Source organism: Notamacropus eugenii, chromosome 3, assembly GCF_028372415.1.
Source record: "Notamacropus eugenii isolate mMacEug1 chromosome 3, mMacEug1.pri_v2, whole genome shotgun sequence".
Taxonomy (NCBI): Eukaryota; Metazoa; Chordata; class Mammalia; order Diprotodontia; family Macropodidae; genus Notamacropus; species Notamacropus eugenii.
Genome location: NC_092874.1, coordinates 135872867 through 135897100, shown reverse-complemented (window position 1 = coordinate 135897100; position 24234 = coordinate 135872867). Strand labels below are relative to the sequence as shown.

At 38.1% G+C, this 24234-nt stretch overlaps 1 protein-coding gene across 3 annotated transcripts in view; it reads left to right on the top strand.

Annotated features, from left to right (window-relative positions):
• The window catches only part of ST7 (suppression of tumorigenicity 7), a 294589-nt gene that overhangs the window by 121737 nt on the left and 148618 nt on the right, over positions 1–24234 (top strand). For all 3 annotated transcript variants that reach the window (XM_072652961.1, XM_072652964.1, XM_072652962.1), the window contains exon 2: positions 14924–15006. In XM_072652961.1, the coding sequence (XP_072509062.1) occupies positions 14924–15006 (83 nt within the window). The remainder of the gene's footprint in view (positions 1–14923; positions 15007–24234) is intronic.

Genomic DNA, 24234 nt, shown 5'->3' with positions numbered 1-24234 from the left:
AAGGAGTGACTTTTAATTCTGGAACTAAGCAAAGAGTAATTTGTAAGATGGTGGACATGTAGAGGGATCCAGTGGAACCTTCAAGATTCAAAATTAATGAGAAAATTAACTTTTAGCAGGTCTCTTTTTTCTTCCTACCATGCTCAGGCAATTCACAGTAACATCTTTGATTTGTTGTGATCTTGAAGAAAATATAAAGTGACTTTTCCTCAGAAAGAGGTTCCTCCCAAAGTCAGTCCTTCCTGCATCCCAGAGTTATACTTCTGGTATAAGTGAAAGAGCACTGGATTTGGGATTAGAAGAGCTAGGTTTGAATCCTCTGGGACCACGAACAAGTAACTTAATTGTTCAGGCCTCAGTTTTCTCATAGGAATGAGGGGTTTGGACTAGAGGACTTGGATTCTTTCTGGTTCTAAATCCACTGGGCTTCTCTGACCTCTCTCAAATTGGGAGCATTCACTTTTTCCAAAGGGAAAATCCACCTACTAATACATAGCAAAGAAGAAAGATTCCTCTTAAAGTATCCCATTAACTACTACTCACTTCTACTGAATTCATGAGTTTGGCAGGAAGACAGAAAAAGGAAGGATCATCAGCCTGTTGCGTTACTTTCAGTGCAGTCATTGAGTGCCTCTTCCATTCCAGTCTAACCAGGTGCTGGAGGTAAAAAGATAAAACCTGAAACAATTCCTGCCTTCAATGAGCTTACCTGCCACTGAGAGGAAACATGACGCGCAAAGATAAGAAAATAAAAAATATGATAAATAAATGCGAAGTAAATGGGGTAAAAAGTGAAAGCAGTAATAGCTGGGGCCATCAGGAAAAGCCTCTGGTAAGAGGCAGCAATTACTTAGACTAAATTTTTAAAAGTGTAGCCTAGAGACAGAGGTGAGGAGAGAGTTTGGAGTCCAGTGGTGAGTGGCTTTCAAGGACAAACAGAAGGGTTTGTATTTTTTTCCAAAGGCATAAGATGGAGCCAATGCACTTCTTGAACAGTAAAAATGAAGTAGATCTGTGCTTTAGGAACATTAATTTGGCAGCTGTGTGGAAGATGGGGGGGTGGGGTGCAGTTGGTAACAGCGAGAACAATTAGGAGGACATTGCATTAGCTGAGGACCTGAATTAGGTCATTGTGGGATGAATGAGTGGTGAAGCACAGGTAGGTAGAGTGGACAGGATTTGGCCTTTTACTTGCTTGTGGGGGTGAGGATGAGTGAAGAGGTCCGGATGACACTTTGTGTTGTGAAAGGTGGGACCTGCAACCAATAACAAAGTAAAGAGAAAGCCTGGGTTTTGGGGAAAAATAATAATTCTGTTTTGGATATGTTGATTGTGAGGTGCCTTTGGGACGTCCAGGTGGAGATGAACAGCAGGCAGCTGGATTTCAATCCAGTGATTTGATTTTTAAAATACATAAGCGAAGTTCTTAACTGAGGACACCAGGCAGTTTGAAGCAACTGAATATATATATAGAAGAGTTGCTCTTGGTTGGTGGTTTCCGCTTATGTCCTCTTGTCTTTGTGGCTTCTCCCCTGCAGAGAAAGGTGACTGTGCAGCTTCCTGCAGGCATTTCATCATGTAGCAGCACTCTCCTCTGGAGAGAAATAATTAGTCGTTGTAATGAAGTGTTTTATGTAATAATAAGAGAAGAAAAGTTGGCCTTGATTTCAGCTTTTTTCTTTCCCTGTGGACACCCTGTGAGATCTTGTCTAAACTACCTTGCTCTGTTGATTCAAACTCCTCAAGCTCAGCCCCGGAGGGCTTTGAAAGCCTACTTTGTGTATAAATAATTGGAGTAAAAAAAAGGTATAAATGGAACATATAGAATGAAACTATTGAAAACAAATTAAGTTCTTTTTCAGAAGATGGTAATAAGCATTGCTGTAGAATTTCTATTTTAAAATTCTTTATTTTGTTATTTATCATCTCAGATGATACAGTTAGTATGCACAAAAGATAAGTGCAAATCCAAATGTAATAACCTTCTTAAAGCTCCGTGATGGTTAGAATGTTACATTCTATTTCTGAGGAGGGTTGTATGATGGACTCTAGTGTGCATGACAGTTTTGAATTTTATTCCTGATTTTACTTCTAACTCATTCTGTGAGAATGTAACAGCAATCTTTCATTTTCCTTTTGCTTAGCTTCCCCTTAATGGTGAACAAGTTAATAGTAACAAGTGCTTACTGTTTCTTTGATTGAAGGTTCTTTGTAATACAGAGAATTATTCAATACTTTTGTTCATTTTTCTCTTAGTAATTTCTGTGCTTTTTTTTAGGATTAGCAGTTACCTGATTTAGTAGCCAAGGGCAACTAGATAGTCAGAAAGACCTGAGTTCAGATTCAGCCTCAGAAACTTACTTAGTTGCCTGACCCTGGGCAAGTCACTTAGCTTCTCTTTGCCTCAGTTTCCTTATTTGTAAAATGGGAATCATAATAGCACCTACCTCCAAGGGTTGTTGTGAGGATCAAATGATATAATAATTGTAAAACACTTAGCACAGGGCCTGGCACGTAATATTGCTTATTATAATAAGCAATATGTGTTAGCCAGCTTTTCTAGCAATTGGTTGTATTCAGTGTTTTGAAGTCCTCTTAACAGGTAATCAATTTGGCATTCTCCATTATATTTCCCCCTGGGATTTCTGCTTCAGCATATAGAGAATTAATGAATTATCTTAGTCTTTTTGGAAAGATAATCTCAATTTATATTTATGAGTTGACTAAAAATTTTTTAAAAATAACTTCCAATAAAGGAGTGGCTTCAAGCTAGGAACTTGGATGAACATATTCCTTTCTTTATGATGAGAAATTTTGGCACCTTTTTACTTAACTAGTGCTATGCCCTTTTAAAATGGCCCTGATTTCCATCTAAAAAATATGGAAGTTAGACTAGATAATGAAAGGAATATGAGACATAATCCCAGTTCTTATGGAATTTAAACTCTTATTGAAGAGGCAAAATCTATACATATGGAACTATTAGAGGAACAGATAATATTATGAGCTAAATTTTGTGAAAGAGACTATAAATATGGAAGAAAACCTGACTGAAATACACTTTCCTTTCTCTAACATATCTTTAACAGCTGCCAAATTGATAATAGTAGCTAACATTAATATAGCACTTAACTGTGTGCCAGCCATTGTGCCAAGAGCTTTGCAGTTATTACATTTGATTCTCACAACAACCCTTTGAGGAAGGTGCTGTTATGATCCCCATTTTACAGCTGAGGAAGTTGGGGCAAGAAGAAGGTAGGTGACTTGTTCAGAGTCACACAGCTAGTAAGTGTCTGAACTCAGATCTTTCTGATTCTAGGCCTAGCATTGTATCAACTAGGCCACATATCACTCTCCTCCAAAACTTTTCAGTGGCTTCCTATTACCTTTAATAAAATGGCAAACTCATCAGAAGAAGAAAAAAAGAATGTCTGGGGATCTTCTGGCCTAGTCCAGGTTTGAAGTTTCAGTCTGGGATTGAAGTTAGACTGTCTTCTGGGAATGTGAACGGGAGGCAGATGATCATTTGCATTACTTCTCAGTTTCAGATCTTTGTATTGAAAGAATTTGACTTTTGCAATCGGATCCATGACATTTTCCTAGAATGTCTGTGAAAACATCCAAACTACCCGTTTATCACCATTATTATCCTCAGTGAAATGTATCGAGCAGTCTGTAGAATTCTCCTCTTTTTTCAGACCCTCCTATAAACCTTCCACTTGGGATCCACTAAATGTAAACCTTTTCTCTGGGGACCTTCCATCTTGATCTCCTAACATTACATGAGTGTCAGTGGAGCCCAGATACTGTCTATTCAGGTTATTCCTCCTCAATTTTTAATTATTCAATTTTACAATAAACAGCAGACTCAAAGTAGCAAATTAAACTGGGCAAGGGAATGACAATCAGGGAATGCTGCTAGTATCAGAAAATAGTGGGTTGCCTACCAGGAGAGAAAGAAGAAAACTACCTAAGGCAGGCACAAGAACGAAAAAAGCAGAGAAGTCTGAGCCATTAGCAGTAAGGACCAACAACCTTATATGCCTCAATGTATGCCCCATGGACAAAACCATATTGTACCACAACATAAGAATGGATAATCAATCAAATTACAACCACTTAGCAATTACATTGCTAAGTGATAGGCACTGCATTAGGCAGTGGGGGATACAGTACAAAGAATGAGACAGTCTCTACTGCCAAGAAGCTTCTATTCTAGCGAGGGAGGCAATGAGGACGTTTATCAGTCTGTTTATTAAAAATAAATATATTTTATACAAATAGAAAAAAGTAGTTAACTACAAAGGTAGTTGGAGAGAGAGGGCACTAGCAATTGAGGGATTCTGGAAGAGCTTCATGTTGAAGAAGGTGCATTTGCTGTGCCTTGAAGGAAGAGAGTGATTAAGGCTGTGATGAGAGGGAAGAAGCCAGTACCAGGTCAGGGGACAAAAGAGAGGGTGTGTGAGAAATAGAGAGAAGGCCTGTTTGTCTGGGTAATAGAGTGCAGGGGGTGGAGGGTCATCTGTGATGAGGCTAAAATGATAGGTTAGAAAAATGATTCCAGAACATCAAGAAAATGTTAGAACAGTGTATTCTATCAATGAAGGCATGAAAATACATAATATGCTTTTGAAAATTTTCTGTCAAAGTGGTTCAGATAAAAAAGATTTTAGTGGATAAATCCTCAGATTTCTGATTTGGTAATCCAGATTGACTTATTTTTTGAGAATTCTGTAGTGATATTTTTGCTGTAAAGGTATTCCATAAAGTTTGAAGCGTCATTGAAATACCCTGTATTTGGAATGAAAAGGATATAGGGTCTTCTCAGATAATCAACCAGCCAACAAAAATTTATTGGGCCCTCATAATTGACATTTCTATAGCACTTTAAAGTCCATCTACATTAGTGTACATTACGAGGATATCAGGTAGAGTCAGGAAGACCTGAGTTCAAATTCTGCCTCTTATATTATACGTGTGACCTTAGTCAAGTCAATTAACCTTCTGGAGCCTCAGTTTCTTCAATTATAATTCAGATAATGATCAATGATAAATCATAGATAACTTGTTGAGGTTACATAAATGGTAGTTATCTCAGCTCACCCTTACAACACTGTAAGGAATGTCAGAGGGTCATAGACTTAGAGCTGCATGGAACCTTACTTTAGGGTTCATTGAGTCCAACCCTGACATTTTCTAGATGGAAACTGAGGTCAGAGACATTAAGCAATTTGCATAGTGTCACAGAGATAGCTAGTGAAAGGCTAAGTACAGCAGATATCCCCATTTTATAGATGAAGAAAGTTTTGGTGACTTACCTAGGGTCATACTAATATCTAAATTTGAAATAAGAGACTTGATGAACCCAATTTTTCTTGACTCCCAAGTCCAGCACACTATCTATTCTATGATCTTGGGGATATAAAAGACATACTTCTGTTTTTGAAGAATTTACAATTGAGTGGATCCCAAGAAGTTTATTATTAGAGGTTCCAAAGAGATTACATTATAACACTTTTTATTTTGTAACATTCTTGAATCCCAAGAATAGCGTCACATTTCGAGGTTCTAGTGTGTTTGTACCCATAAAAATATCTTGCCATTCATAGGTCTAAGAGATACGATGAATAGAAGTTCATAGATGGTTATTTTAATATTATTAGAGCCATAAAAGACTTTAGAGAGAAAGTACAGCCTCATTATTTCAAGAGGTCAAATGACTTTCCAAGGTTATAGTTAGTTCTCATCCCAGCACTAGGAACCCCCCTCTCCCCCGCTAAGTTTTCCTGTACCTCAAAGAGGTGCTTTACAAAGAAAGAGATAGGGGTGAGGGAGAGGTCTATTATCAGCATTCCAAGAGGAAACAGATCCTATGAGGCTGCGCTTCGCTTTTCTCTGTGTTTGACCAGGCTTTGCAAAGCTATTACTGTACAGATGGGCTCATTCTAGCAAGGGAGAAGTGACTCATTAAGGACTTAACAGAAGAGATGTCATGTGGTGTGAGGAGCCAGACTGATGTAGCTTGGCCTCCTATGGATTATAGCTGAGGAGAGGAAATAAATAGGAGAAATTCAGTCCACAGTAGAACCAGATGCCCAGATAGCTAGCTGAACAGTTTACCTGTGAAGTTGCCAAGGCAACTGAGGCTGCTTATGATATCAAGGGAGAAAAGGAAAGAGAATGATTTATGAGGGTTTTCTTGCCATAGGAACAAGGCTAAAAATATATCTCCCTCTTTTTCTGCTCAGCAGGAGAAATGGTGCAGTTTATCAAGGGCAGGAGAGCTAGAGGCTTTAGATATTATTTAGAGAGCCAGTTGGCATGGCTGAAGGGGGAAGGCAGACATATTTCATAAGAGGCACATATTGCAGCTGCATTGAACACTTCTTGGTTATATTGCTTTGAAAGCTCTGTGGTGTAGAACTAATTTTACATGTACATTTATACGTAAAATTGAATACTGGCATGTAGACAAACATGTTTTTATGGGATTCCTAGGTTGTTTTATCTTGTTTTTCTTAAATTTTTCTTAAATTTCTTTACTGTTGTTGGATTCAAAAAGTCAAATAAATATTAGTTTATAGGCTGTCTGGGTTGTCATAGTAACAGAGGTTTAAGGTATATTTTGGCAGTTAACCATTTAGAGGAACAGTAGACAAAGCTCATACTTATTCATGCCCTCTCTGTCGTCACATGCAAGTAGAAAGTGGTGTTAAGGTTATTTTTGGTTTTCAGGACTAATGTTGAGATTAAGGAAGAGCAGTCTTGTCAGATTTAATGCCCTAAAAACCTGAAGTGAAGCACATGGGTTAGAGAAGTTATCAAAGATACCAATTTTTTGTCTTTTACCCTTCATTAGATAAGGAAATCAATAAACGGGAGTAGCCCTTCTAATTATAGTCAACAGGAAACAGAGAACCAGATACCAGGATAGAGAGAATAAGGAATGAAGAAAGCATATTCTGTAACTGAACGATTTTTTTCTCAAGATTTATAATTGCAGTTTATAATATTCATTCTAATACTTTTTGAAAAAAAGAAAAATTTTTTTTTTGAGTGAAGATTCTTCCCAGATTTGTTTTATATAGTGACTAAACAATGTAGTGTATGTGAAAGTGACTTGGAAACTTTAGGGTGTGATATAAATATGTTGTCATTGTTGTGTTATTACTTATTTTACACGGGGTTAACATGTGGCTTTAGTATTCCACCACTAACAACACCAGCAGCAACTAGCATTTACATGGTATTCTAATGCTTGCAGAAGTGCTTACAAATATCTCATTTTGCCCTCACAATAATCCTTGGATGTGGGTGCTACTATCACCTCCGTTTTATGACTTGCCCAGGTTCACATGGCTAGTAAATTTTTGAGGTGGGATTTAGACTTAGGTTTCTCTGACTCAAGGTCCAGTGATGCATCCATTGTGCCTTCAATAAACATGGATTGCTAGATGGATTTCTGTCCTCTCAACTATAACCATAATATTGATTTAAGTGAAATAAACTGTATCATTCTACCCAGCTATGTCAGTTTCAGGGCTTGGAAGGCATTGTGACTTCAGTTCATTGGTGGATCATTCATTCCTCCAATTAAGTCATTTGACAACTCATGCTCCTGGGTATATTTCTTGGTTTAATATGACATCATCAGTGTTCCTTCCACAAGCCACAAATGAATTTAAGGAGAATGTCAGGAAAAATGTCACTACCAACCCTGATGTGGCTGAGGGTCTAGAAAGATAGTTTCCTTTGCAGAAGGAATACTAAAATCATATCCATCTGCCTCTAGACAATTCTGTATTGAAACAGTCCATTCCAAACACAGTAAAACCTTCATTAATTAGCATCCAGAATAATTAATTAATTGGTCTGTCACTCCACTTTAAGGAGAAAGAAGCAAACAGCAAGAAAATATTAACTACTGTCATAGAATCTTTAAAGTTAGAAGAGACTTTAGAAAGTATCTATCTAGCTTAGCCCTCTATTAGAAGAGTCAATTTCCACTATAAAATCTCCAACCGGTGGTTATGTAACTTAAACACCCTATCATATGACTGATTAAATTGCTTAAGTGTCAAATTCTATGGTATATCCTTGGCTTAGTACACGTTTATCTTAACATCCTCTTCCCCCCCCCCCCCTCCCTTTTAAGCATCTATAGATCTAAATAGGTACTATACTGCAAAGTTAGGAGTTTACTGGACCCAGCTTTTAAGGGCCTACGAAAGACAATGGTTAAATTTTCAGTTTGAGCAGCTAATGTCTCAGAAGTCAGCAAACTCTTGAGGCTTAATTTATTGTTCTGTGGATTGTCTAGACTTAAGAAAATAATGGAGAAAATTTTAATAATGTAGATTAAACTCAAAAAGTGTTTCCTGAATAGTATTATTTTCTGAAGAACTGGTGATAAAACATTTACCAGCAACTCTCTCTCCAACTTTTATAATCCACGATTTAGAGAGAAGTTTCTTTATGGCCATTATCTGTACTAAAAAGGCACAATAGTGAATCTAGGGTTCACCACTAGCCTCCGAGTGGAAAATTGGGTTCAAATCTTTCTGACGTAGACTAGTTGTGTGACCATGGGCAAATCATTTTACTTCCCAGTGGCTGAGGCAACTCTAAAAACTCTTAAGTTGCAGTACAAATGCTGAATTGCACTGATCCAGGATGTTTTCTCACCCAGAGTTCCCTCTATTGGTGAAATCAAAGATCTGGGTGAAGTCCATACTAAGTCAGGAAAATATACTTAAAACATTTTTGAAAGATCTTCAGTATGTTGAAATAAGTATCTTGCTTTACCCCCAGTTACTAAGAAAATTTAATTAGAACCCTACCTTCAAGTCCTTTAGAATGTTGATTTTTTTTTAAATGCTCCTATGTGTCTGTGTTCTTATCAGTGTGGATGTTCTTACTAATTATTCTGGTTGCAACCCATTCTGGGGACTTTTATCCTTATACATGACCTTAAGTTCATAAGAAGTACAAGCTCTGGCATATTTCTACTATGTTGGAAAGGCTCTTTTGAGTACAGTCCCAGACTTGGGTCTATTTTCTGAGGACTTAGTGAGCTAAATACAGAAAGTTCTTCACCAGTAGGCTGGCCAGTTAGCGATGAACTTTTTGGAAGTGGCAACTCATGTAACAAAGAAAAATACAAAATGGCCCTCATTCTTGTTCAACCTTCTGTGTCAGCAGTGATGGTGCCAGAGTGAAGGGAAAAGCAAGGCAAAGGCTACTGAGAATCCCACAGTTTTTGGACCATCTCTAGACTTTATGAGTTGCTGGTACTCCGAATGAAACCTTGATCTAATGACCAATGCGTGGACGTACTCCTTTTGAAGAACTTAATTGTAGTAGCCTTGAAGTTCTGAATGAATGAGAGAGTGACTCAGCCTCTCCTTGGAGAAGCAAATAAAAGAGTTGGAAGAGTGTACTCAGGAATGCTTATTCCATTTAATTGAATTTTACTCCTTCAAAATCTTTATTGGATATTCCACAAACGATTTTCATAGAGTCAGGAAAGCCAAACCTATTTGATTAATTTAAAATTTTAGACCAGCCTCTTGAAATCATTTGTCTCACACTACCCGGAACAGTGGGGAGAACTCAGGCTCAGAATCAGACAATTTGGATTCAAATCTCACCTCTGATGTTTCTGACCTTTGGACCTTGGGCAAATGACTTAATCTCCTTGGGACTCAGTTTCCTTATCTGTAACCGAGATTATATTTGATGGGCTCTGAGGTCTCTTCTGTGCATCCGGCGTGGCCAGCCGAAGACCTCGGAGGTCATCTAACTCTACTGTGACCCCCGCCTTCCTGCATTCCCTGTGAAGTTTCTCAGCCCAGACCTCCTGTTCCTCTGGCTTTATTACTGGCAATAGATTCCCCATCTCCGCCCTTTTCCCAGGGGTTTGGGAAGCTTCTCTCCACTTTCTCTCCTTCCGAATCTAGGATTCAGGACTCGCTTCTTTCACAGCCCCTTCCGGGTGTACCCCAGAAGCACCCAGGATTATCTGCGCTCCCAATCCCTGTTGGGGCGCCAACTGTCAGGCCTAGAGGCCTGTGTGGGCTACCCGAGTCTTTCTTACCTCACCTCCGAGGTCTTCGGCTGGCCACGCCGGATGCACATATGAGAGAAAGGACGTTCCAGAGTCGAACAAGGGTTGAGCTTTATTACAGGGTCTAGTTACAAGTGCAGGGGGGTCTTCCTTAGGAGGAAGAGGGGGAGATTTCCTAAGGAGGCTAGGATCTTAAGGGGTTGGAAGTAGAAGTACAAGCGGGGAGAGAGGGGGAGGGGAGAGAGGAAAGAAGAGGAGCGGAGCCTACTGTCCTCTTGGCTCCTCACGTGCTAAGAGAGCTTTCAGGCTTCCTCAATCCTACTTAACCTTCAGCCGCACAGTTTACATCTCAATACCGTGCTGTTAGGTAACTAGGTGTGCTCCAATCCGGGACAATCTCGAGGGCAGGGAGACTCCACCCATCACGTATCTCCCGGGGAGAGGCGGAAATACCCGAGCTAGCCGAGCTAGCTCAATCTGACCTTCTCGAATCCCCGCTGTTCATGGAGGGCCTCGTAAGACTCTAAGATTTAGAAGTCCCACTTTTACCCGCCTGAGACCGTCCACACGGAATTGAGCTTCCAATCCCAACACTCTTCCAACTCTGGATTTGTGAATCCAGTGAGAAATTGAAAATTACCTTTCGTTGCCAGTAATAGAAGCTATGTTGGACACTATTACCAGGTTTCTCATAAATATTTTCTTTATGAACCTAGCTTTGGGCTTGTTTTGTAGAGACCATTTTCCAAACTTATTAAAAAATTCCTAGTGTGTTTCTAGATTTTCTTAAAGTTTTTTTTTTTTTTATTACATTTCAGTTGTGTGACCTTAAAGTGAACGTAGGACTAACAAGCCCTTACATTTCCCTCCTTATAATGCCCTACCCATTCAGCATTGCCTAAGAGATACCTTTAATTCACTTCTGACCACACCTTTCAGCTTACTGGATGGTTTCCACTGATGATGGCGCATGTATTTGAGCAGAAAAATGTGCCAGTGTATACAGACATGCCCAGCCTGCTTTGGCTAGCTTGCTGTGATGCTGTGGTTTCCAGGAATACATTTTGCTTCAGAAGTAGGAACTGCCTTTATTTTCAGAAACCTGCAGGACAGGAGTAGAAAATGGAAGAACTCGGCATGCAGCGCATGCCATGTTGTATGGGCTTTGATCACTGTATTGCCCACATGACTGTTTCTAGTTCCATGATAGTTTTCTGCTGTGTGTACACAAGTGAGCCCTCCTATAGTTGGGTAGCTGTGTGCTTGGTTTCTTCTCCTTTGTCTTTTACTTGTCCCTTTTGAATATTATTCTGTTTTTATTCACGCATCGCTGTTAACTTTGCAAAAGTTATTTTTTAAAATTCACTTTCCCAGTTGTAAACGACCCCCACTTCATTTGTCACCTCAAGCACAATTAATAACACATTTTGTATTCTGTTATCTTTGGGCAGTTATAAAAATGAGAAAATTGTGTCAAAGTGCATTTTCTTAAAAATGGCCCTTAATACAATTCCAAAAGTGGCTATTAAATAAATGATAAATGCTCCTTGGATGGTTATGCTTTCAGGATGTCATATTGGATCAAATTAAAAGCATTGGTAAAGTTAAGATATATTAAGCCTTCTATTTCATTGTGATTTATTGGACTTACTACCAGGTTTTAAAAGGAAATTAGAAGAGCTTGAAAGAACTTATTCTTTACAAAATTGGGCTGATTGGGATTATGTGTTTTTGTCATTATGTTTTAGCATATGAAAAAGTTTGGAAATCCAGTTGAATTTTCAGTTTTCTCTTTTGAAAATGCAGGTGGTATGTTTTCCCCTTCTCAGTTTTCAGGGACCTTTTCATGTCTCCATTAATACTCAAAGATCATTATGAATGGCTTCTGTGACCATTTTAGCTAATTTCTTAGGTACCCTCAGCTATAGGTCATTCAAGTCTGTAGATCCAAACAATCTAATTTACTTGAGTATTCTTTAAGTAGATCCTCTCCCATTTCAATGCGGCTTTCCCCCCCACCTTTCATCCCAGTGGAGCACATGCAATTTTTCTTCAAAGAAATAAAAGCATGTATTAAAAGCGACTGCCTTTTAGTGTAATTAGTTAAGAGCTTTCTCCTTCCCTAATGAAAGGACTCAGTTTTCCTTTTTTGTTTCCTTTATGCCTATTGCTTTTCAGTAACACTTCTCAGTATATGTTGTGTTCCAGAAGTCTTTAGTGCAGTTTAAAGGTATTAAAACTTAAGTTTTAAGCTGCTAAGGCTTAAAATTGCACAAAGACTTTTGGGACACCCTGTATTTATTAAACTAACTCCCTGAAATGCATATGTTCTGGACCAAGAAATTCAGGACTTTTTATTTAAATCTTAAAATCTATGAGGTCCATGATGAGTTGGATATACATTTATTTACATTCCATCGTGGTGCATGCATTTTTTCCAAAACCATACAAAAATATTTTTTCAAAACATATTGAGTTAGTGGTTTGTACAGGTCAAAAATTTTTACAGAATTTGCTCTCCTTCCCTCAGCTTTATCCACTCTTATTGAAGGCGTTTCCCTGTTAACTGTAGCAGTGTGCCAAAATAAAATAGACTAGGTGATTGTTATCTTCATTTGGTTTCAGATGGACTCCTTTTGTTACCTAAAATCAAGTTGAGGCAGTAATGAATTACATTATTAGGACTTACTAATGATAATAAAATCCAAAGGAACACAGCATTCTTGTGTTTTTTTCATTTACCTCAATCAATTTAAGTGAAAAAATTTCATTCAGAAACAAACTTGTTGGCTACCTTTATCATCATCCCTTGGTAATTTATTGAGAGGATGCGACTATTTGATGTGTCCGTTGTCTTTCTCTGGCCTTAATAACTTTATTCCACACTAGAAGAGCTCTAGTTCATGGGCTAGGTTTCCTTCAGATCATGGAAAAAATGTTCAATAGTGACATTCCATTTATATAATTGTAGAAGTGGAATGTGACTTTTCAGATTTTTACCAACAATATCATAAAAGATGGGAGTTATTTCTAAATATAAGATATTAACTATGTCACTCATTTTCTGGTTCTCTCTCTGTGCATTTACTTCCCTCTCCTGTCTAATTTTCATTCTCTCTCCATTTTCATGCTCTTTCTCCTTGAATTGAGTACAATGATGAACTGAAGCATATATATGTATATATATGTATATATGTTAATATTATTTGCTATATTATATGCAGTATTTATTGAATTGTCTTTTGTTATCCATGTTTAATTTTAAGAGTAAATGAATGGATTTGTTGTTTTAATGAAATTGAGTTCCTTTTTATACACACATGCACAGATACACACATGCACATACATATAAACTTTTTTTTCTAGGACTAAGTAACTCTTAAAAAATGTTTACTATCTCACTTCATTCCATGCACTATTGGAGAATCAATATGAGGTTCCAAGAGATTCTGATTTGGGTTAATCTCTATTTGTAGTTTCAATGGTTTATTTTTTAAAATGCACTAAAAAGAAAGTAACATATTCATGTTTCATGTTCATACAAGGAATACAACGTACCTTCTCTGAATAGATGGTAGGATGTGGAGGGCAGAAAGATATCCCCCTTGTGAACAATAAATAGATGAATCTCAGGTCTATGGAGTCTAATTATGAATTAGGAAATTCAGCCTTTAATTTCTTTTTTCCGGTGACTGTTGTCTTTGAAAATGACAAATAGCCATTTTTATATCGACAAAACTAGCTGACCCGTCTCTCTTCTAACTCCACCATGATCTTTCAGCGTCCCAACCCTCTTCCCCACTACATTGTGGCCCTCCAGTTATTGGTACTAGAACATGAGTGTCTGCTTTACTTCTGTAACTTTCCTCACTCTCTCCTCTTGCAGTGCCCTTCCTGGCTGGTGCCCCAGGGCTGTTGGCCTATGCGCCCTAGTTACACTACTGCTCAGTTATTTTGTTTTGTGTTTTTAAAACTGGAGCTAATAACTGACTTTCTTCCAAAGAAGGATGTGGTGAGGAAACATATGTGTTGAGTGCATGTTGCTTAGAAAAAGTAGAAAGATAAATCAGCAGTTCAGGAAAATAAAAGGACAATTCTGAATAACAAAATGCATAATTAAAATTACGTAGCGTAACAGTGTATAGACAGATAATGTTATACTAATAAAAATCTACCTAACTTGGTCATTGTCCATATTTTGAAAAACTGTATATAAACAAAAATCAATTCAGTAACTCGAATTGTCTTAGTAAATGAATTGGGTGAACTGAAGAGGGGGAAAGAAATTGGTTGTTAAGATGATTGTGGGAAGAGTATTTGGTTAAAAGCTTGTATATTGGCATAGTTTATTTGCTCCGTAAATGGGACAGCCTGGCAGTTCTGTAAATAAGTTTTAGAGTTTTACCAGTGAACATCCAATTTTTAACTTTCCTTTTGGTTACCATGGGGGTATAGTATCTTCTGTCACTGTTCTTTTCTACTTATTTTCATATCCATAGAATTATTTTAAGTTTAGCTTTTCAAGAACTCAGTCTACTGGGCCAACAAAAATATAGGTATATCTTTCCTGCATTTGGTTGACATTTGAGTAACTAGCTTGTTTGCATAAAGTATTCAGTTGTCCCCATAATGGAAAATATTCTAACAAGGTTAGTGTTTGGTGGTAGAGCTAGCAGTTGCTATAACTTTTATGGTTCAAGATTTGTGATTGGATCCATTGTATACCCCCCCCCCCCCCCCCGAGTCAATTGATAATAGAGTTCTGTCCAAAAATTATTTGGACAGAAACAAATTGAAGAGGGTCATTGTTATTGACATTCATGTTTCCTGTTCTTCTTTCTCTTTTTTCCCCTTCAGTGAGCATGTTTTTGAACACGTTAACACCGAAGTTCTACGTTGCCCTGACAGGTACTTCCTCACTCATCTCAGGGCTTATTTTGGTAAGTACTGGAAATGTTATTTTCATTTAAGCTCTTATTTTTTACCAAATAGAGTGATGGACATGAGAAGGGGCATTATGTCAGGGTCAGCAGGGATATTTTAAGTTTTTTTTTCTTTCAAAACTCATAGTTGCTTGTCCTTTATAGAAAAATAATAAAGCATTGAAATTGTTGGATACAATTATCTCTATGATCTTTAAGAGTTCGAAGAGTCTACAGCTTAAATGATGCTGTACTGTGGCTCTGCAAGCTAGATAAATACAAGATAGAAATTATTTTTTGAAGACATCTGGAATTAGCTCTAGAATGAGTATGCAAACTATGGGTAATAAGCCAGATGAACTAGTAATCCTAGTGTGAAGAATCAAGTTTGATCTGCCAGGTGACCTAGTGGGATGAGAATCTTGACTGAAATATAGTGCAGGGCTGAGGAGAGGTAGGGATGCCATAGAGCAGGAGTTCTCAGGGGTTTTCATTCCACAAATTGGTTTCAGCCTCAAAAATGTGTTGTGAACTCGAGGGGGTAATATACTACTCATAGTAATCTGCAGTTATTTACTCCTTAAGGTGTCATTAAATAATTTTTAGCTAGAATCCTATGTGTATGATTCCCTCCCCCCAGGTGTTTGAGAATGACTGCTTAGTTATAAAGGAAAAGATAGGTTAAGAAATATGGGGTGGGTGCAGCACTGTATATTAAAGAGAAGGAAATTCAGGAATAAGTAGGACAATATGGTGGATGCATTTGGATAAAGAGTAATGGTGGCAAAAACAGAAGTGATGTTGTCATTAGAGTATGTTATAGACCGCAAGAGCAATAGAAAAAAAGAGAAGTTTAGGAAACAGATCCCAAGTGTGGAAGAGAGGCAGGAGGGGGGAACTGTGTTTATCCAGATATCTGCTACAACTTGTTATCTTCCCAAATCAGTTTCAGAGAAAAAAGGTAGGGGTGGGGGTGGGGGGGGAGGGGGGGAGTCAGGGTGTGTGTGTGTGTGTGTGTGTGTGTGTGTGTGTGTGTGTGTGTGTGTGTGTGTGTGTGAGAGAGAGAGAGAGAGAGAGAGAGAGAGAGAGAGAGATATTGCTTTACCCACAAGTCCACCAAAAACAATTACATTTCATTGAACATTTAAAATTATAATTACTTCTTTTTAAAAATCTAATTACCTAATCCTTATCTATTTTTTAATCTATCCTCCTAGTTTTATTTATTAGTTCAGGTTTTTAAAAAAATTAATTTTTTTATCTCTTTTTTGATTTTCAGGATTTCTATTTTGGTGTTTAACACTAATATCCAAACCATTTATAGCTTAGAGAGAACTATGTACAAACTGACAGTCTCTTCTCTGTCTCCTCCACGCCCTTTAACATTTCCCATACCCTACCCCTAAGCCAAGAGTTTGATGTGATGCTTATTGGAATCTAGGAGAAGAAAAATCATGTGTCAAAATACAATTTGGAGTTAAAGTACAATTTTTAGAATAGTTGCCTAACTATAGTCACTACCTCATTCCTTTCTTGATCATTCCCCTCAGGAGAATGGAAAGGACTTTCTAAAAATCAACATCAAAATCCTTTGTGAAAGGAGAAGCATGAGTCACAGTGCCATTTTTTCAGTTAGGGGAAAGAAGAAACTGCCCTTAGATGGGTCAGTAGCTCAAATCACTTCTGTGGGGCAGGGAAGGCAATATCCAAAATCATGCAAGAGGTACTTTGTTCTAAGTTTGGTTACCACCATAAATCCATTTCCCTAAGAAAGGTCTTTTGCTCTTGATCTAACATACTTTTTAAATCTAGAAGAGGCTTTTAGGCCAGAGGAAATTATTTCTTGATATTTTCAGTAGAATTAAAAGGGTAGTTTTCATATACTTTCATATCAGTGTGGCTAATAATTTTTAAATTTGCATTAATGATGATCTTTTGATAAGTAGAATTATTATTGTTCATTTGTGTCTGACTCTTTGTTGGGGTTTTCTTGGGTAAAGATAGTGGAGTGGTTTGCCATTTTCTTCTTCAACAGATTAAAGCAAACAGAGAGGTTAAGTGACTTAAGGGTCGCATAGCTAGTGAGTGTCTGAGGTTGGATTTGAACTCAGGTCTTATTGACTCTAGGCCCAGCACTGAGCCACCTACCTGCCCCTGTGTAATTAGGGAGATACTTTATTGGATCTGACTCTTACCAACATGGAGGAATTAGTTGGTAGTCATAAGTTGGAATGTTGGAAATGAGACAACCGTGTCGTACAAAGGATAGAGCATTGTACTTGGAAGACCTGAGTTCAAACCTGGACATAGATATTTAATGGCTCTGTGACTTAGGGCAGGTCATTTAACTTCTTTCTGCTTCAGTTTCCTCAAATTGAAGAGTTAATAATAGTACCTACCTCCCAGGGTTCTTGTAAGGATAAAATGAGACAGTATTTTAAAAGTGCTTTGCAAACCTTAAAGCACTATTAAATGCTATCTTTTGAGTAGTAGTAGTAGTACTAGTACTAGTACTAGTAGTAGTATGTGTTCATCCTTTGTTGCCAAAGAAGACCATGCCATCAGAGAAATGATGACATGACTTGCACTTGACTTTGTTTTGAGTGACGGAGGGCTGTGCAGATTACCACCCTTACTACTCCTCCACAGTCATCTGGATCCAGTGACCAGATATTCGTCAGGATGACTGCAGATGAGTAGTAGTAATGACCACCACCACCAGGAGGAAATGGGAAATGATTATTCCAGGTTAGGATACATTATAGAGAAGGAAGATCAAGTCAGGTATAGTATGATCTGTATCCTCAGATTTAGGAAAGTGTTCAAACTGTTCAGAGGAAGGATAGGGTAAGATTGTATAGATTAAAATTCCATAGGGATAGTCAACACATGAAGGATGGGAAAGCTAAAATGAAATTCTAAAGACACCAATAGAAATCATTCCTTTTTGGAGGTGAGAAGGAAAAGGGAGGATTGTTTCACGAGCTTGACGTGAATGTACAAAAGGTTTAACTAAGGACAGAGGATCAATACAGAAGTGTGGCTTGGTCCTGTAAAGCAATAGTGTTAAGAATACTAAAGCTCAGTGTGAGCAGACACTATCAGGGAAATCTAAGGACAGCAAAATGGTTTAGAAAAAACTATACTGGGGAAAGGAGAGCAACATTCTTTACATAAGATAAGGGGGAAGAGTAAGACCACTGCTAGGGGTGGATGGATGTCATATGTAGATGATGGAAAGAAGGCAGAACTGCACAAGTGTTGCTTTGCTTTGCTTTTCTCTGACTAAGATAATAACCCTTGGACTGAAATAGGTTAAAAATGGCCAATTCTTGCTAATCTTCAGATAAGTTGAGAGTCACTTTTTTTTTTTTTTTTATCAATTAATTTATTTGTTTTCAGTTTGAGAGTCACTCTTTATGAACCCAGGTTGCTAGGCCCAAGTCAACTACATTTATGATACTGAAAGAATTTGTAGGTGGGTGTGATGGCTGAACCACTTGGCGTGGGGTCTGAATGATCTGGTAGAACAAGAAAAGAGTAAGTGTCCTGAGACTAAAAAATAGACAGCGAATGAGGTTCACAGACCATACATTAGTGATCTTGACTTTAATCCTGATGAGACTTTGGAGCATGTTGCTAAAGAGGCAATTAGTGAGTATCAATCAGATAACAAGTAATTAAGCACCTACTAGGTGCCAGGCATTGTGCTAGAGACTGGGGTAGGTGCTAATTAGTGGGAATAATGAATCCATTGAAGTGACATTCCTTTGTACTCTAATATTTACATAACTTTATAAATTAAGGTAAGTGATTCTAGTCCAATGGAAATATTCAGTGTAAATTCAAATAATATGGCCACTTAAAGGGATTTCTCATTTGTGCTAATCAGGACCTAACTGTACCATAAATAAACAGTGCTTGCATGCATAGATTATATTCTAATGGGAGAGAAAGATAGATAAACATAGGATCAGTATCAAGGTAACAGATATAAATAAAGACAAAGGAGTTTAATGTGAGGTATTTTGAGAATGAAAATATAAGAAGCCACTTTGCCAGAAAGCAGTTTAAAAAAATAATGGAACAGATGTCAAAGCAATATAATAGAATCTTAGACTTAGAGCTGGAAGGGGCCTCAGAGGCCACTTAGTCCAACCCCTCCATCTTCCAGATGTGGAGAGCTGAGGTCCTGGGAGCTTCAGTGAGTTCCTGAAGGTCACACAGATAGTGGAGTTCAGATGCCAGATTTGAATCCAGATTCTCTGATTTGGGAGCTAGTGCTCTTCCCACTGTACCAGGAATGAGCAAATAATCAGTAGATTTATTGTTTTAACAAGAGCTTAAAGAAGAGACAGTATATTGTAGAGTCACCTTGGGAAAGCATTTTGGTAGGATGATTCTTAGACTGTCATAATCTAGGACAGAGAGTTGGCATAGAGTGAAAGGAGAGAAATGAAGATGATAATATGAATGACTAGAAAATGAGAAAAGAGATGACAGACAAGGGAGAACTCTGGATGGAGAAAAATTTCACATTGAACAGATATGCTGCTCATTGTGCATAAATGATCCTTTAACAACAAAATTATCATTATATTATGTTTTGGAAATGTAGCATTTTTAAAAAAGTTATATTGTGGGGGTTTTAATTTTTAAAATAAGTATACCAAAATATTCACACAAATATAGTTATTAAAGTTATGAATATTGTTTTTCATAGTGTTGCCTTTAAAATTCTATGTATTCTCTACATAGCAAGACCTATTATTTGCTAAAACCATAGACATAAGCATAGGAAAATGAATGTTTTTCTTATGAAGTTGAGTCATAATTTCATGCACCAAGAAGCCATTGACTGAGAAGAGAAGTTTATTTTATTTTATTAAGTGGTAGTTTCTTCCTTGCTTTAAAGAATATCATATGATAAGCTTGAGCTAAGAATTTTTCAGCTGTTTTTCTGATCTCTTCCATAAGTTCTAACTTGGACTATATTATAGAAGCATCCTATTGAGAGCTCCCCAGAATATATAGGTTCTGGAAGAACTGTAAGCCATTCTGTGTTATTTTTCTACTGTTCTATCCATAGCCCATCCTTCTTTTACTCTCTGAATGGTTGTTCTGAAAACAGATGTCAGACTTATTCTCTTGCCTCTCCAAATAAAGGAATTTCCCTACTCCACGAATATTGCTATTCAGGGCTTGTTAGTTGCTGTATTACATTCTTAACATAACGGTTAGCTCCTGATGATTCACTCCAGTAGCATGCCTGGCTTTCAAGTATCCTAATGATGCATTTGCCCTCTTAGCACGAGGGGAAAACAAATGATACTCACTGGGGAAATTTCTGGGGAAAAGCCTTGGTTCAATTATGGATTTCATTAAGTACCTTAAAAAATTTTTGAGGGCAGAATGACTGGGGAAACATCAGCACTGTCCCACTATTTATAGTATTTGTTTTTAGGGAACATCATCATTTGGTTTTGTTTGCCCACCGCACACCATCCACATTGCACCTGGCTTCTCCACCCTCTGTCCTCTTTTATACGTCTTCATGCGTAGTACATAACGTGGATAGAATGGAAGTAAAGCATCAGGTACCCCACTGACAGCTGTATGTTCAGAAAACACTTGGGTTTGTTTACTGTCAGCAGCGAGAGAATTATTTAATGATCACACCCTGGGGTAGTCTTCTTAGAGTCAGACTTTGTTCCTCCCCCTCAAAAGTACAGCATTACCCTTGGGGAATAAATGTGTTTGTGGACACTTCAGAGCTGATGGATCAGGGAGTTGAATGACCTGAGGAGAAACAGAAGGAGGTGGAGATGGGAGAGGATAGAAAAAGGAGTAGCTGTTATGGAAGAAACAAAATCCATCAGTCTAGCACACCTGCCTGAATATAAAATTCATTCAGTAGAGAGCTGCTTTGTTCTACCAGATGTGTGTTCTTTTAAAAACAAGAAGCTCAGATATGAGTCATCCATCTAGGGCAGCTCCATCTCATTGGTTGGGAACTGGCTCCAAATCAAAAATGATAGTTTTGGAGCCAGACTCCTCTCTAACCTCTGCTGTCCCATTGTTCCTGATCCCAACTTATCGCTTTAAGTAGTTTTCCCCTTCTCAACTTTGAGGAACCTCTTGTGCCAGCTGCCTCTCAGCCTTTCCTGGCACTGGCCTCTCCTTATGCTGCTCCCCTTCTATCCCCCCAGCAACAGTCCTGGGAAGAGCAGCTGTCATTACCACCCTAACCTGCCATTTTAACCCTTTATTTATGTATTTTTCTCAGCAAGGACAGAACCTATTCTGCTGAGAGAATGGAGCAGAAAAAAGAAGTTGGAAACCAGATTGTTGTTTCAGAGGGGAAATCTGTAGTGTGGGTGGGTGGGGTGTCAGGGATGTGGGGTACAACACTTAAACTGGGGACACCTAGGTGGTAACAGTGGATAGAGTGCTAGACCTGGGTTCAGGAAGACCTGAGTCTAAATCCAGCTTCAGACACTTAGTAACTCTGTGACCCTGGACACTTAACCTCTGTCTCAGGTTCCTCAGCTTTAAATGAGGATAATAATAGCACCTACTTCCCAGGGTTGTTGAGAAGATCAAATGAGATAATAAATTTAAAGTACTTAGCATGGTGCCTGGAACATAGTAAATATTAGCTATTATTGTCAATTAGTAATTAATTAATATAATTAATAAATTTATCATTATGCTATTAAATGGGCTAGTTTAGGAGAAGCCATATACATAGATCACATAGTAGAGAGATGTTTATACATACAAGTAGAAAAATTAATACAGATGTAATTAATACAAATGTACAGATGCAAATGTAAATGCACAAATACAGATCCACATATGAATGAAACAAAGGAAAGGGGAGGATGAACATAAGAAAAGAGAAAAAAATGAGAATGATAAAGAAAAGAATCAAGAGACAGTTTGGGTTAGGGGTAAAACTTAGCAGGTTGTTGGACTGGCAGAAGAGTGGACAAGTCATAGATTGTGTTTGTTTTAATTTTCTCATACTACTTACTGGAAAGATGAGTTACATAAAGGAGACAGAAAAGCAAACATGACACTGTTTTTGAAACCGTAATGTGAGGGGATTATATTTGCAAATTGCTAAGGTTTTTTCCACTCTAAAAAATTATCTGATTCAGCACAGCTCTTTTCCTACTTAAAAAAAAGCCTCTTTAAGACCAGTAGGCCTGCTTTTGTCATAACATTTTTCGCATGGGCCATCAGGATAACTTAAAATGTTTAGCCTGTAATCGTACTTTCTGAAGCTCTCCAGGTTCCAGCCAGGCTACAGTCTTGGGAATGAGGGATGGCTAGCAAAAGGGCCAGGGAAATTGGAGTGAAAAGGCTTATTTGGGGTCTTGGAGGCAGTATGAGCAAGACAAGGCATGTGAATTATGAAACAACTTGATTTTTGACTCTGAGGGGAAAGGGTGAGAAGCTGTGGAGGCCAGATGGCCATGGAAGCCACAGACGATGGGAGGGAACTGAGGACACTGCAGCCTTATCAGATTACAGCTTCTTGAGTTTACCATGAAAATGAATGCTCTCTGCAGGAGTCGGAAGAGCCAACTGTTTGGGGAGACTTGCCAGTGTAAGGATCTGTTGTGAAGATGAGAATTGGAATGCCTTGGGGTGGTGGCTGGCCGTGGAGTGAGTGGAACAAGGATTAGAAGACACTTAAGGGAAAGGAGCCAATAAGAGCCATGGGAGGAGGGAACTTTTCCACCCTTAGCTAGACTACTATTTCTCCATTAGTGATGTCTGCTTCTCTAGATGGTATAGTCCCTGATTTTTCAGAGGAGGAAACTGAAGCCCACAAGAAGGGATGGGACTTCCTCAAGTTAAATAAGAACTAGAATAAAGGTCCAGATTTCCTGATTCTCAGGACTTTCTTTAAGGGGCTGGACTAAACGACCTTGAACATCTCTTCTAGCTCTAACTTTGTCATCTGATGAAATATATAAGGGATTGGTGTGTTTAGCAGTTTATTGTGCCAATCAGAACAAAAATATCCTTCCAAGTCATTGGCCTAAAGAACCAGGTGAAGTCGGGTAAAAGGAAGGCAATGTAATCTTTTTTTTTTTCATAGAGAAATCTTGAAAATAATCTCAGAAATACCAGAGTGTTTTTTATTTTTGTTTTGAGTTGACCAATCTAAAGCACAGCTCTGATACCTTGAAATAACAAGAAAAACCAGAACAAATATTACATGTTACCTCTCTTGCTTCCTGTCCCTATTTTCAGGGTCCTTTGCTGAAAGCCTGAGAGGAGAGAGCCATCAGACAAGTCTATAATAATTCGTAATCTGATGGGAAAATTTTTGCTAGAGATTTCAGTTCTTGGGTCTTTCTACAAACTATAGTGGTGAAGAATTCTCATGCCACAGCCTTACATCATCTTCTTCTCTCTCCTCTCTGCTTTCCCTCCCTTTCTCTCCCTCTCCCCAGAATCTTGGGCACCAGGTGGCTGGGGAGGGGACAAGGAATCAGGGAACCCATTTTTCGGGAATAGATAGACACCTACTTGGGGAGCTGGGAACTGAGGGGGATGGAACTGAGGCTTAGTGCAGGAAACTTGGACCCACTCTGCAGCTGTCTTAAAGCTCTAAAAAAAGCTTCAAGGAATTAAAAAAAAATCATGGGTTAAAAAGTCAGGGTTAAAAAAGGGTAAAGATGCTTGTGAACTGCCATTTCTTATAATAACTCACATTTATATGTCAGTACTACTTTAGGCTTAACAAAATGTTTCTTTCAAAACAATTCTATAAGGCAGGTCCTGCTAATGGTAAGAACAACAAAAACGGCGGCAGAAATTAATGCTAGCATTTTATATAATGCATTAAAGTTTTTGCCAAGCACTTTATAAATAATATCTCATTTTGTCCTTACAACAGCACTGGGAGGTAGGTGCTGTTATTATCCCCATTTTATAGATGAGGGAACTAAGAGACACAAACTTAAGTGATTTAGGATCACACAGCTAGTAAGTGGTCAAAGCTGGCTTTGTTTGATCTTGTGTATTAACTAATGCCAAGTATCATTATCCTTACATACTGATGAAAGAACTGAGACCCCAGAATCTCATCAGGGGTCACACAGCTAGTAGATAATCGAATCAGAACTTGAATCTAGGTGCTCCTGAGGACAAGTCTAATATACATTTCACTATACTGTCTTCATTTGATAACTTTTAGCATTGACGCTCTCCTGTCTTTTTCAAAAG